Source organism: Prenolepis imparis, unplaced genomic scaffold (genome assembly GCF_030444845.1).
Source record: "Prenolepis imparis isolate NDT839.2.m4 unplaced genomic scaffold, iyPreImpa1.0 SCAF_3, whole genome shotgun sequence".
Taxonomy (NCBI): domain Eukaryota; kingdom Metazoa; phylum Arthropoda; class Insecta; order Hymenoptera; family Formicidae; genus Prenolepis; species Prenolepis imparis.
The window spans coordinates 10731540-10747930 of NW_028141161.1; the positions used below are offsets into that span (position 1 = coordinate 10731540).

The 16391-nt window shown below is 35.8% G+C and overlaps 1 protein-coding gene across 4 annotated transcripts in view; it reads left to right on the forward strand.

Moving 5' to 3' along the window:
- The window catches only part of LOC145934087 (uncharacterized), a 28495-nt gene extending 13892 nt beyond the window's left edge, over positions 1–14603 (forward strand). For all 4 annotated transcript variants that reach the window (XM_083034337.1, XM_083034335.1, XM_083034336.1 and 1 more), the window contains one exon: positions 14388–14603. In XM_083034337.1, coding sequence (XP_082890463.1) covers positions 14388–14497 — 110 coding nt within the window. In that variant the 3' untranslated portion in view covers positions 14498–14603. The remainder of the gene's footprint in view (positions 1–14387) is intronic.
- Positions 14604–16391: the final 1788 nt, after the last annotated feature.

The following is a 16391-nucleotide window of genomic DNA, read 5'->3' on the forward strand; positions in this document are numbered from 1 at the left end:
TCGCGTTACAAGAACGGCGATATAAAATGCTACCGGGGATTTCGTACTTCGCCGCGAATGTATAAAAGGACAGCGCGATTTTCTAGATCGGCTTAAAGTTAAACTTCACTTGGCTTCGACTAAACACTTGTCAAGGATAGTAGTGTCGCAAACTAACATGGTCGATTAAATTTTCGCTTTCTATAAAAATAAAAATACCGAGCATTTGAGCACGTTTTATATAACGTTTCATACATCCGTTTTATACATTATATGTCTCAGAAACTGTCTTAATTTTACCAACTTCCGGATCGTTCATGTAATTTTTTTTTTAACTAAAGAGTCGAAAGAAAATAAAAATGTTTATTGAAATACGCGGTTACGTAACTTTTTCAATGAAATAAAAAGTTTCCGTTTAGGATGAAAAATTTAAGATATTTAAGAAAAGAAAATTGAATAAATTATCGAATCGCGCGCGATAGATGAAACGATTGGATGATGAAGTCCTTGTACAGGACTCGCCAACTCGCGGTACTAAATCTCGCAAAACGAGGACTCCTTGGCCATGTGAGTTCTATATATGCGACGGAAGGAGTCGAGAACAGGAGCGAGCGAGAAAAAGATACGAAAGGTTGCGGGACGAGGCGAAGAAAGGGACGACGAGGAAAGCCAAAGGGTGGTCGAAGAGAGCGGAAGGGAGTGCAGGGTGTTCGCTACCTGACAAGTCCTTTCCTTTGTCCTTAGGCTCCCTTCTTTCCTTCTCGCGTCTGATTCACTTTTTTTCTTGTTTCAAGGTGAACGGCGGAGTCTGTTCGTCCTTCTCTTTGTTGATCGGTCGCTTGTGTTCCTCGCAACCGATCTTCTTGCCGTCCTTTTCTCTCCGCCTCCTCTCGCAGCTTATACTGCTCTTCCTGTCCTTTTTTTGTGCTCGCTTTTCTCGCTTGCTATCTGCGAAAATTGTTACCGTTTCATTATCCCCGATAGTAGCAATTTACGATTCGATCTTCGGTTAAATTCTTTGATACATATTCTTTCTCGTTGTTGATTTTCTTTTCCTTTTCTTTTATCACGTTTCTCTTTCTCTCATATTAAAATTGATTTTTGTTTATATTTTAGTAACCAATTGTGCAAATTGTGTGTAGACCACTTGATATATTTTCATACTATTGAATTACTTTTAATTGTGCTCTAAAATCTTTATATATTTTTTGAACTATTTATCTTATGTATTTTCTGAATTTTTTTGACAGAACATATCTCCGAAAAATGAATAGAATCCTATTTTATTCTACATTAGCCTTCAATTTTTTCGTGAATTTTTCATCGCGCAATTTTCAAGTTTTATTTTTAACTTTCTCTTGTTCGTTTAAGAAAAGTTTTCCTCTTTTTTATTCCATCATATTTTTCTCTCTTCTCTCTCTCTCATCTTTTCAACATCTTGTCCATGTTTTTCGTGTTTGCTACCACTGTTGAGAGATTCGATCGACTATCTCAATCTCAACCTAATTAATGCTCGTTCCGTTCTGATCCTTTTCTTTCTCTCTTTTTTTCTTTTTTTCTCGAGCTCTAGAATTCTTTTGCATGACTCGGCCTATCTATTCAAGGCTTGAGGCTTACTTTAAGATGAAAAATAAAATCGAACAAATGAGACTGGCTGGTATAGATATGCTTGCTTCATCGGTCAGTAGAAAAATTGCAGATATCCTTATGCGAGAATGCGACGACGTTTTTCTCGTGTGTAATTCGCCAATTCGCGTTTGTTTTTTTATTTTTTGAAGCGCAGTAAAGATTGCCGCTAGAAACATTTCAATAAACGTAAATTCAATTGCACTTTCTTTTCGCATGATTCGTTCCGGTTCTCAATTGTCAACTGCGAATCATATTCTAAAAATCGTTCTGCTCTGTAAACTAAATGCATTAAAATGTTTGTTAATATTATTATATGAGAAAATATTTTCAGATTGCAATTGAAAGATTATATATTTATCGCTATATATTCAGAGCAAATAGCAAATAAGCAAAGTAAATAAGCGATAAATAATAAATTGATATTTTTAATATGCAACTATATAAAAACTTTGCAATCTTCTAATAAAAATACTGTTACCACTGCAATCTGTATCCTTAGTATTTACGAACTGCAGTTTCTTCTGAGAAAACTTAGCGCAGCCACCACTGTTTCCTGTTTCCGGAATTGGACAGCATTCCGCATTCGTCGATCTGGTCGTTTGCATTCCTTCTTCTCGTGAAGAAAAATAAGTTTTTCGAGAAAAGGCGAAGTGCCAAGGCGAACTTTCAGTGATTCCAGCTAAAAGTCATTCATTAATCTGGAAAAGTACCAAAATGATAATTCAACGATGTTCTCAGCGCATTGTTCTTGCATGTCAACATCGTAAATTTATACAACAAACATAATTTTGCTAACTGACATGCAAAAAAACAAAGACATTAGATAGAAAAAATATATCTATATATTGTGTTGGAGAAATGATTTTCGCATATTTATAAAATGTATGCCAAAACATGCTATTTCGAATCTTTAATCATATCGGCGGTCATAAAAGTATTCGAGATCCCTAGTAGATATTGTTAATACAATGGCATAATAATCTTCAAGAAAATTAGAGCAATTTTTTAATGTCTACATAATCAGCCATTCAATCTTAATTCGTGGGTGTCGCTTTGTCTCGATAAAGGGCCGAATGTATGAGAAGTGATGGCGAGGATGGCGGCCAGCGGGTCGTTGTCGACACTCAGCCATGTCACTTGATACGCGAGCCCTTGTCTCCTGTCACATTAGAGTGACAAATATCTATTTCGAGGATCGTACGTCGTCGTATCCACTAAACAACTCGTGCACATCGAACTTTTGGCCCTTCCATGCTCTCTCTTTTTCTCTCTTTCATTTCCGTCCCTCTCGCACCTTAAATCCTTTCTTACAGTTTTCGAGGCTATCGTTCTCACTCTCGATCCGCTGGAAACCCCAACAGAATTTCGTGCGAGATGCTCCGTGAGATTGAAGCGCATAGAAGGAAGCCGAAGAGTGTCGTTTCGTCCTTCTTCGTCTTGATGATAGCGTTGTAGAAAGAGGAAGTGCGCGATTCGACATTGGGGTGTTTCCTAGCAACCTATCAAACCGCCGGAGGGTAGTCGTTCAGTGATGTAACCGCAAACCTTGAGACCCGATGCAATTTTTCCAGCAGACTCTAAAATGTATTTCACCCGATCACCATCGATATCAAATTTTATCTATGAAATTACTCTCCGAAATTTATCGAACTCTGTCTATAATAATCGTAAAGTGGAATAGAATTATATCATTACAAAATATTTGAAAATTATTATCTAAAAAAAATATTCGACAAAATACAATAGGTCAATTAGGCGAGTAACAAATAATTCAATCCTAATGGATATAAAGTTTTTTCTCTTGTTATTATTCTTTTTTTTTTGTTTTTTTAGACATTAAACGGCTCTAGAATTCTCTTCATTTACTAGAAAATTAATCCTGTTAAGTAGTGCTTCATGGCTTTTACTATGATTAAATTTAAGTCTAAAATTTAATGATCGTAAGCATATAATTAATAATTTAGTTATTTATATGCATTCGATAATGTTCGCGGAGAGGAAATTCACTATTGAAGGTTGTAAAGTTGGCACGGCCAAACATTACACACAATTTCCGCAGCTAACCGCACACATACTTCGCGATATTAACTTATTTAATCGTTTAATTATATTTTTACATAATTCTCAAGAAAAAACGTTAAATAATTAAACTCTTCGTATGAGAATCTCATATTCGTAAAAGTCGATATTGTTGAAAATTATTTCTGGGGCAATGAGCTCTCTCTCTCTCTCTCCCCTTTCTATCTCTGTCTTTATCGCGTTTGCGGATGTAAACACACAAAGTACTTATTCGATTTTCAGAGAGGGAAACAAATTAATTCCGACGTGAAAGGAACACGCGGCCGCCCAACAATGTTACGGCACGGAATTCAGTACTGCGGAGTACCAATTATCGCAATAATTAGCAACAAAGCCTCTGCTACGCGGTTATGCTAATGACCGACGCGATCATAATGAATCAGCGATGAACAGGCCACGGCGCGCACGCAATTCGATTACGGATGATGAAATTTAATTATATGTCGATACTACTCGATATTTCCTCTCATCGCGTGATATAGTATCGGGAATAATCGAAGAAAAAAGTTTTCACAGCCATCAATTTCTGTAAATTAATGTGAATAATTAATATACATATTATATATATGTATATACATACACACACACACACACACACACACACACACACACACATATGTATATATAAAATTGTGTGTAAATACGTTTACGCATGACAATGATAAATGTTGTTTGTCTCGATCCCCATTACATGGAGATCTAATCTAACATTTAATAACTCGATAATCAAGCTTCTCTCCGTCACGTTAATCAATTACGCGCGTACTCGACTCACAATATCCCCTCGACACGTATAAAACGCGATCGTTCGTTCGGCGAATTTCCGCAACGAGGAAAAGAAGGTGGTGTACAAGGGTGACAAAGAGTGAAAGGGACTGAGCGGAAAGGATACGGGATAAAGAAAGAGATTATTCGTGAATTCTCCATGACGGGAAATCCACTCTTCCGTTCAGTCGCTGCTCCACGATGTCGCTCTTCGATAATAATACGTTATCCGAGTACAGAGAAGAGACGGTAAGTACATACAACCACCTAAGAGTAACGGCTATATTGAATTTCTGTCTGCGTAACAACCCCGCCAGGCTTTTAGCAGCGGGAGGTGGGAAAAAAGGGAGAGAAGGACAGAGAGGACGGAGGATGCGCGGAGGATGGTAGGACGGTGGAGGAGGGTCGACTTCATTTCCGAGATCCTTGCAGTGGGTATACAGTAATACTGAGAGATGTATAGAGAAAGACAGATAGAAAGAGAGGAGAAAGGGAGAAGGTGAATGAGAAGAACCGGGAGAAACACGAGGAACCCGACGAAGATACCAGATATACGAGAGAGGAAAAGGGACGGTTACATTGGCGTAACTAATAGCCCCGCAAGCCCCGCATCATAATTCCTGAGATCAAACAGAAGAAAAAAAAGAGAGAAAAAGAAGTAGAAAAAAATGAAGAAAGAAATAAAGAATGAATAAAAATAAGAAGAGAGGAAAAAAGAATAGAAACACAAGGAAAAAAAGAAAAAAAAGCGGATTGAATTATGTCGACTGCAGTACTGTCATATTTTTTAAAGCGTCTTTATATTACCGCAATAGTATATTGCTATAAATTATTATTATTAATTAATAGGCATTGATGTTCATTAAAATCAAAAGATAAATATTCTTGTTTTACCTCGCAGTAAAGCTCTGTAAATGTTACTTACGCCATTGCATGGACAGATAGATAAATAAAGACAGGAAAATAGGAGAGCAAGGGTGACAGAGACTGAAAGATGGAGAGAGAGGGATGTGAAAGGGCGAGAGATGTAGATGGAAAGTGCGGAATAGTGTAGAGAACGCGCGACACACAGATGGAAGCTGAGAGAAACGGAAACGAGAATCTACGTGGTAGAAGGTGAACGAGGTAGAGAGGTAGATGCGTTCTATCTCTACATCACTGGCACAGAAGCCGGCCTGAATCTCACGTACATATGTACGTAGGCTACGCCTTTGCCCGGGTATACCTGGAACAGAGACCGAGCAGATCAACTTTGTGGTTGGCGATGCATTTGCGGTTACTGAATACTGCATATTACAGTAAAATGTAATCGCTTTAAATAATTATGCCTGAAATGCGCAACGCCGTCGCTAATGGATCGTAAGCTGTTATTTGTGCGACTCCAATTGAAGGATCTGGCGCAAAAAAACCGGTTTCTCGTTTTACTGGAAGTGCATTTTCTCGGCGCAAATGTAAAATACACACAGATTACGTATCTCTTGGCACAATGATGAAAAATGTATAACACGTCAATTTATAACGAGGAGTAAATGTGACCGACTGTTTGTTGAGATCTTTGAAGAGCTGACTACTTTATTAATTAAATGTTTTCCTGTGCTTCTTTAAATGTAACATTTTTTTTAATTTTGTGATAAAATTAAAAATATAATTTTTGCAATTATATTTTCTTTGTATTTGAAGAAAATATGAAAATAAGCTTATTTTAATAATTTTGCTATAATAGCGAGAATAACTTAGAATTTCATATTAATCCTTACTATTATGAAAATAATAATTTAAAATAATTTATTACTGACGTATATATCACTATTCTGCTCTCGATGATTCATTGGTGGCTCATAGTCATTCGATAAATTATAAACTATTAGTTATTTATTAGACTACCAATATATCAATCAAAAAATCAATTAAAAAATCTAGTTGGGTTAATTAACGCGAGGTTTGCAGCGCAAGAGGAGCATTCGGTAATTTCGTTATTGGTTTGGTGAGGGTCGATAGTGATATATAAAACGAAAAAGAGAAAAAGATGCGAGTACATACTAGAAGGGTTTACCGGCTGCCGACTGTCTCACTTATGTCACTACGTCCCTGAGCCCTTCTGAGTTCTCGGGGGTATTAGATACAGCGACAGACATAGAGATACATAGATAGAGAGAGAGCAAGAGAGAGAGAGTCGAGGGCAGCTGCCTCGAGCTGTGTAATACGTGCAGATATAGTGGGCCGCCTCTCACGCTAATCGCAGTAATTAAGTCTAAGCTACGGGACTACAGACGACGTCGATCTGTCGGATATAGCGAGCAACGGTTCGGCCGATCGACTGTGTGTAAAGCTCCGACGATGAAGTGATTTACATCGGAATCGCTCGATGGGAGACCAAGCGAAGCTTGATGCGGAGTGGAAAATTTGTCACCAGCCATAAAGTCGGCCGTGAAAATAAAGGGGAGCTTCTTTCTCTGTCTCTTTTTCCCTTTCCCTCTATTATACATTTCTTTTTTCTCTGCATGGCTTTCGAGTCGGGTAATAAATAGCGGTCCCTCTTATTTCATCTCTCTTTTTTCTTTGACACGACCCTCTGTGTGCCGGTCAATGTATTTACGCGTAGCCCCCTTTAACCCTTTCTTTCCAGGCGAATTTTCCTAAAACGCGGTTGACTCTTCCTTTTTTTGGCGTAATGATTTTCGATACGATGGCTTGAAAACTTCCGAAAATGAGAGGAAAGAATGATAGAATTCATTATAAAGCATTACAATTCTTTTACAATTATTTTACACAATTTTAATTATTTTTATATCCTGCTTTTTGTGATTAATATATAATTATGAAGTAAAACAAAATCTTTATATCGCAGCTTCAATAGTTATCTACACGAGAAACATTTCCTTTGTTATTTTATATATATTTCAAAATAATAAAACTAAATACTTAATTAGTTTTTACGTGAAAATAATTTAAAAGTAACAGAATTAATCGCGTTTATTGAAAGATTAAGCTGAGCATTATTCGTTTTTGCAGTTATCATACACACACACACATTATGAGATTTAAAATATTATATGCATGTGTGTGTTTTTCCGGACAGCGACACGCTGAGCGTGAGAAAGGAATTCAATAATTCATACGGTTCAATCGTCGCGCGACGTAATTATTCTCGAACACCTACGCGCATCGTGGAATGACACAGATTTCTAAGCGAATATCGACGGCCTCGATTCATCCGCTGGTTCGCTTAAATGCTGCGCGAGTCTATAATCACGCTGTAATCACGTAAACTCGAACCTGTTGGTTATCGTGAGGCGTTAATTCCCGTGCATCAAAACGCTAATGATATTTTATCAAAGCGAAAATATCGTTTCGAATGCAAATGAACCGGTGTGGCCTAAGGATGCAATGCGATACAGCCGAGATTAGTACAATTATAGTACATAAATATAATTCGATTCCGATATACTTTACTTTTTACAATATCAATGACATCAGAACACTGCACACATTTTCATCAATGTCTTTGGCCCGATACGCAAGCTCAAATTGAGATAATCGCTTAGAAAAATTAGTACAACAATGCGTCTTCTGAAAATACAATATAATAAATTATAGTATAAATAAATTAAATACATAAATTAAATACTCCAATTTTCACGAATGATTAATTTCAATTAATATAGTAAATCTTAATAAATCTTGCCCACATGTGATTAAATTATATATATATTATACTCTTACAATTATAAAAACAGAGTAATATAAACCTTTTTTTTTATTATCTTTGACACTCTTATTTTTTTATGGTTCGACTTGACGTTTTATTATTTTTTTATTCTCAGAAAAGCCCTTTACGGGTTTGCCGCTGGCGCCAAACTGCGAACGGGGTGGCCGCGTTTTATCATCGAGATTTCAATAGGTAGTTTAGAGACACGTAAAATGACGAACAGGACATCGGGTTATTTCAAGCGGGTATTATAGGACAGAGTGGTAAAGGGCTCGCGCACAATGGGAAGCGGATCGTAGCATCGTTCGTGTTTTGCTCGTACACACATCGGCTCTCTTATGCTAGCGCCAGACTATGCGCGTATTCGTGATTCGTTTAATAATAAAATTAATGAGATTTAAGCTAATAATAATAAAATAGATGAGATTTGTTAAATTCGACCAATCAGATTTTTTTTTATACTATTCACGAATTATGCATCGCGAATACGCGCATAATTTAACGCTAACTTTACCTTGCCTTCTCGCAAGAGCAAGTATTATATATGCGGTCATTTTTTATTCCGCCCTCTCTTTATCCAGCGCGTTTCACTCCCTTTTCATTTTCTTCTCGCTTTTACTTCGTCTCGTTCCTCTTTCTCTTCGTCCTTAACTCGCTTTAACGCCACGCCTGTTCGTTGACCCAGAAATGTCGTAAATTATTTTAGATACATTAGCCAGCCCCGTGGAGAAGTTAATGCGTTAATGCAGCCTTACATAGCGTACTCGTGTAATGAATTAAGTCTTGTGAAATTAATCGGAGGATGGAATGCACTTTGAGGGAGATTGACACACATCTTTTCGAAAATCAACTTTGCAAAGATCTTCGATATCTATGTCAACTACTTTAAATTATCACATTAAAAATAAGGAAAGAAATGAATATTTTCGTTTTTTTACAACTCTTTTTTACATCTACCTTTAAATTATTTTTCAAATTCCAGCTCCGCTAAAGTAAAGTAGCAACAAAAACACATATATATAATGTAGTTTAATCAGAAATTTAATTAGTATTTCACACAACGATCTATAACTATTATTTTAAAAGACGCTTAAAAAACAATAATTTCAATATATCAATTATTAAAAAATTTACATCTTTTGCTAAAGGAAATGCATCTCATTTGTGTGCGCTAATAAATTAATTGTGCTTAAACATCGAAACTGAAAACGATAGATCAGGCCGATTGGTGTTGCGGGAAAACTGTGCGAAATCGATAGACTGGCATCCTTGCACAAATAACTCTGCGAAGTGGCGGTACGTGAAATTCAATTAACGCGCAAACGGCAATGCGCCGTGCTCGCCGGCCCGATCAGAGAAGAAAGGATAATTAGTCTACTTAACGGCGGGCCGAGGTGATTGGCAGACGAAATCGCGTTATTTGCTAATTGAATTAGTGCGATTTCGGCCGCTCAGAGTGAGTGTAACAGGTGTGTTTAACTCGATACGAGTTGCATACAACTCGCGCCTTAAAGTTCCAGCATCTTCCGGTCTGTTCTTTGTCGCGTATTCAACCCGTTTGTAAAGCGAGAAATCGTAAAGAACGGCGCTGGTAGTGCGTTTTTCTTCGGCAATAAACGCGACTCCTTATTGCGAAAATTCTCGTTGCCATTGTCCCGAGGGATTTTTGTGAAAATACATCAGATTGTGACACGGTATAACGCGAGGTGTGGAATTTATTCGGTACAAAATACCGAAATACACAGTGATCCATTTTTATTTTTCCGCTCAATTTCCTTTCGGAGATTATTTATGATCAAAAGTTAAATTTTGTTATTTTTCGAAGCTAAAAAAATTTCTTTGATATAATATATCTCTCCTTCGAAAATTGATATTTTATAATATATTTTAAATGGGAATTTTTTTAAAGAACAATTACATTTTCCTACATAAAATTATTCCTTTAGTATCTAATTTTATGATTTGTATTATATCACGTTGAGTATAATATAATAGTGTATCTCCAAAATTATTAAAAAAACTATACGCAACATTAAATTTCAATTTTTATGCCACCTAAAAATTACTGAATTCTTCTTTTAAGTATTTGTTGTCTCATCGATGCTTTTGAAAAAAATTGTGCAGTTAGATTAAAGTGGACCACCCTGTATATTTGAAGCTACCTGAGCGGCAATTTCGCACGATTCGTTACGCTACAGGCTGCAGAAAGAACAGCTCGCTCCAAGGTAAACAGGATAATCGAGTTTTTCGGTCGTGATTTAAAGAACTGGAATTGATTATCGCGAGATATTACGGTCCTCGTTGGCCCTCGACCATACATGCCGTTGATGGCCTTCGTAACGCGCCATTGGCGAATCACACGAATGGAAACCTACGTCAATTTCTTTGATGACAATAAAAAGGACCGCGTGCTGATAAAAAGATAAAAATTTTACTTATAAAACACACACACACACACACACATATATATATATATAATAAATAATATTTATGTTATGTTTGACGAATAGCTCTTGTGCAACATTTTACTTGAAACATTTCTATTTTCGTAAATATATTTCACAGTTTCATGGTACGTGAGTTCTCTAATAATAATCCTGCACGCGGCATTCTATTCCGTTTGTTTGCGGAACGGAGCTGCTTCTCGGTTCTGTAATGAACATAATCTCGCCGTTAATCAGATCGTTTCCGTTGGTGCTATGGGTAGCCGGTGATCGCTCAAATAAATGTATCGATGATGGTATGTAAATAGAATGGAAGGCGTCACGGTAGGAGTGCTTTGTTGCGGCACAACAGATTTTTTTTTTCCTTTATTCTTTTTATTTTTGACCACTTCACGTCGCTCGCTTGCCATCCAGTTGAGAGAACCGCAGAGAGAAGGTAGCTATAGTAGTTGTATGTCAGCTGTATAGAGTGAACTCGCATCGAGTAATCCTGCTCGTGTGGAAATCCGCTTAACTTTGGTAGAGCCAAGGAGTTGCATTCAACTATTTGTATCTTCCATTAGAATACTCGCTGTAATCAACATTTAGACTCTTTTAAAAGATAACGATGTATTGAATTCAGTGTAAAAATTTTCGATTGCGTAGTTTTTAATGCGATATGAGAAATATTGAGAAAATGATTTCTAGAAAAATCAATATTCTATTTATCTCGAGATTGAATATATATAGAAGAATTATGTAATAAAGACATATAAATAGCATCGCATTATTTTGCTTGTAATTGTTTGTTTTTCTTGTTATGTAAGATCGTGACAGAAATACGAACTAAGAACTCGGTTGAATAAAAGAGATCCTAAGAGAGACAGAGAGAGAGAAAAGGGGAGAGAAGAGAGAGAGAAAAAAAACGAGGAATATATCGTCATGTTAGGCTACATGTTCTTTCAGCTTCCTTTAAATCCGACACCGTGATATCTCCCTCTTTCTACGATATACCATCTGTCAGTCGACTAATCTATTATCTGGCGATTTTTCAACGCCGTATTTCCCTCGCTCGTTCGAGCGAATCCCAAAAAATTGCTCGAAGGAAAACGTCTGAAAGGAAAGAATTCCATCAGGATTATAGTGGACACAAGTGCCTTGATAAATTCGCGCCAAACGAAATTAATTTTATTGAATCGAGTGACACATTCTATTTATTTCAGTCATCCTTTTCTAATCATTAACATTGATTCTTTTTTTGCAATAATAATAATAAATTATCGCAATATATTTGTGAGAACTAATATATTATAATGATTTAAAATATTTATAAAATTATACTTTTTATAGAGGTAAAAAATATATCTATTATTTTATACTTAAAAACCAAGTAACATTGCTATATTAATTACTTAAATAATTCAATGTGCATGCAGAAATTTTCTGGTTAATAAATTGACACAATTGTTGTATTTTTTAAAATATTTTACATATCTTAAATGAAGACTTAAGACACTCTTTCTCTGTAATCTTCACGATAATATTCGCGCGCAATCACATAGCTGCTGATTCGTCAGAGCCAGCACACACAGCATTATTTGTTCACCGAAGCCGATGCTCAGACGCAGATGTGCAGTCGCGCAAGATACGTGTTATCTATTTCATTAGGTGCGTCCATACGCGCGAGCCGGTATCAATCACCGCACGTATCCACGAGTAACGCGACGAGCAAGGCCTTGTTCATCCTCGTGCATTGGCACGCATACGCAGTCGCGTGTATACGTTTGTCTGTATCCGGTTAACGCGAAAGCAATCTCTCCGCTATCTACCGGATCCCGGAATAGACGGATGATCTCAGGTAACGACTACCAACTAACCAGCCGGCTGACTCTCGTTCGTGTGCCATGAGAGATATACGTTCTCGCTAATATCGCGTACAAATTTAATTCATACATGTCAAAGTAACATGTAGATAAATATACTCTTTTTTTTTCCTCTGTTTATCAGCATTAATATTTCAAGTCCTCCTATAATATGAATTCCCCCATGACGTCAAATCTATACATATATACACACAGTGCGACAAAAGAAATCAAATATTACTCTGAAATTTAGATTTAAATCTTCGATAATATTGTGTTGAAAAATTCGCGGTGGAAAATACTTTTTAAATATTATTAAATATTAGTTATTAAAATATGTGTATAGTATAGAATTGTATAGTATAGATGTACTTTACATTTAACTTGATGTCTCTTTTCAATGTCTTCTCGATGTAACTTGTTGTCAGACGGAACAAGCTAATAGGCTAGATGGATTATCAAAGTGAAATCCTAATTGCACTTGTAACATCTAAACCGCGGAGGGTGACGAGAAGGGGGAAAACCACCCCTATGTCGCACTGTGTAAACGAAAAGAGAGAAATAGGAAGAGAAACAGAAAAAGTGAGAAAGTAGCATAAAGAAGGGAAAGGGTGGCGACGGGATCACGTGCCAAAGAAACGTTAAACACATTTCAAACGTTTGTATAGAGCAATTAGTATTTATAACAAGGGTGAAGAGACTAGCTCCGGTCGGTTCAAAATCCGGGGGGAGTACTCACCCCGCCGAGTAAAACGTGCTCTGATCGGTAGAGGGGTGTAAAAATGAACAAAGAGGATGCAGGAAGGACAAGGATAAAGGAACTCGCCTGTTTGCGCGGGCAAGGGCGAGAGCGGAGCGAAAAAAGGTGGAGAAAAGGCAGAGGGTTGGTGAGACCACATGCCGTGAACACCCCCCAGTGGCATCGAAACGTGACGGGATTGTCGAGTGAGACCTTTGCATCAAGTTCCGTATCCCTTCGCCTTCTTCTTGCCCTCTTTTATCGTTTCTTCCCGAACGTACTTCTTGAATTTTTCCGCGAGAAAGCTGCGGACTTTTGCACTCCGGCAGATACCGTGTATAAATACACAACTCGTATTGTTTCGCTCGCAAATACTCGCTTATTTAAAAAAGAGAAGTTCTGTCTATATTACATGTTAGGAGGATTATAAAGAGATAGTATAGAAAATGTTGTTTCGTAAAAAATACAACTATTATTTGTTTTAAAAAAATTAACAAGGAAAACAATTTTTTAACAATTATTTTATATGGCTCATCCAAAAATATCTTTCCATATAAATCTTTTAATCATCTCATATATTAATATATATTAATAATTTTATTTTAATAATTTTTTAATAATCTTATATGAGATATTTCTCACTTGCCAAATTTGGTGTGCGTGAAGCTAACATATCATTTAATGAAAGATTATAAATAATTGAGAGTTCTGGTTTTATTTTCAATAGTTCTAGAGTTCTTGATAATTTAAACAAATAGTTCCGGCGATTAAACCAAAGAAAATGCCTAAGGACAAATTGACGTGCCAACTTCACATAACATATCACTTTGTCTTACGGCATTTTCCTTATCAATAATAATTATCAGGATTTAAAAAATTTATAGTTCTACATGAGTTCTAAAAAGCATTTTGCCTTCCAAAAATAAAAAAAAATTAATTAAGCTAAAATAAAGACAACCGGATGCCTATAGATATTGAGATGAAACGCTAGTCGATTTTCCAGAATTATACTTATTTTAAAGCTATATTTTTTCGAACGAATCTCCTTCGAGTTTTAATTAATTATTAATATTATAAACGAGTATCGCGCGCGCTATTAGACTGAAGTTGCCGATGTTTGTATTACATATTTATATTGTGTACTTATGTTATAATGCGAAATAAAATTGTTCTAATATATGTATGTATTTTATTTGTTACAGGTAGCATTGCGATACACAGTACGATTCACGCGTCGCGTCGAGAGTACCGTGTAAAATGTCGCGCGTCGGGAGTGCCGCGTAAAGTTTCGCGTGTCGGGAGTGCCGTGTAAAGTATCGGGCGATAATTATTCGTGTTTTCGCGAGTGTCGCGAGTGCTACGAAGGACCAAGAGAGGAGGAGGAGGCCCGGGGAGGCATCGGGCAACAACGGGGCAACTGTGAGGTATGCAAAATAAAAACATTTTTTTCTAAACTGCATTGTTTATAATATAAGATATTCAACCGTTTCTAGACTTTCAAAACTCTGTGTGTGTGTGTGTATATATATATATATACACACACATACACATACACATATGTATATACATAATTTGAATATTTTGTTTTCAGATCAATGTGCCGTGTACTTCAACTTCGCTATTGCACGTATCGGTGAGTGAGAAATTTATTTTTTGACATACACAATAAATCGATCGAAAATTTAAATTGATATAAAATCACAAGTTAACAGAGAAAGAGAGAAATATATATATATATATATATATATATATAATCAATTTCATATCAATCCAAAATTATGCAGATTAACGCTTTTATTCTGGTTATCGTATAATTATAATTTAGTATTATATTTAAGACACAGTCTTCAATAACCGTACAGGAAAAATTTTGATTTTGAAAAATGCTTTAGTTATTTTATTAATTAAAAAAAATGCAAGCTTCTGACTATAATATTTAACACAATATATTCATGTATAACAAATAAACAATTTAAAAAATATATTTATAAATGTACTTGAACGTGTATTTTATATATACGTTGGCTCTCTTTGTAAACTTAGCTTTTTAATCAAAAACTTTGGCGTTTTATAAAACGCTAGCCCACTAATTATTCAGCGCTGTATAAAAAGGCTAAATCTTTTTATGAAAAAGTTAATTTTACGAAGCTTATGACATATTCGAAATACAGGAGAATGATGCAAATATACAATATTCAAAAACACTATTTGTTACTTTCAAATACATTTTATTCGACTCATATATATATATATATATATATTCACTCGCGTACGTCATGAAGCCGAGCAAGTGCACCACAAAATGCACTAAGCGCGCATATTGTTCCAAACGCAAAGCTGATGTTTCGGTCACGGTCTCTCAGCATTACCGCGCCTATAATTAATCAAAATTACTCTGTCAGCGATTGGGACGCAAACAGCAATTTGGTCATTTAACCGTAGCGCTGTTAATTGCGATGGGCGTTAATTAGAAACTCCGATGTGCTCTATTCTCCGTTTGAATACATCGCGGTATACAGATTATATTATGTGCCGTACAATTGTCGCGCATTCGTAAATGTTAATCTTTGCACGATCGAAAGGTTTTTTTATCTATCTCTCTTTGGTGAATGCCTACAGAAATTTCGCGTACGATCTACTCTCGAGATTGAAACTGTCGTCCAAGTTTTTCGACAATAAGCCCCAGTCGACGCAAATTGTTCTCCTCGCAATTGCAGTCATTCGATTGCATTTTATTTAATTGTTCCTGAAACGAAATGACAACTTTGCTTGATTCACATTATTAAAAGAATTTTTTTAACAACAAAAATTCCGACTTTTTTCGGAATTACTTACTACTCTAAAAATTGAAATAATCTGTTGAATAATATAATATATACATCATTATATATATTTATTTTGAAATATAAAGTACATAATCCCGATGTGTTGTAAAAAATATCATAGAGTTCTATACATTTAATTAAATTTATATTTTATGATAATGATTTATTACATTGATTCTTATATATTAACCTCATATGATGTAATTATAATCAGTATGCATGCCATTAACGGCATGTTATCTTTCTTTGGTTGTTTTCTATTTTTTATTCCCTTTAAGTTTTTGCATAGACATAATAAAAAAGAAAATAAAAAACACAAGTTACAAATTATATTTAATTTTCAATATCATAACTATCGGTTGTCCCTTACGATCGACTTTC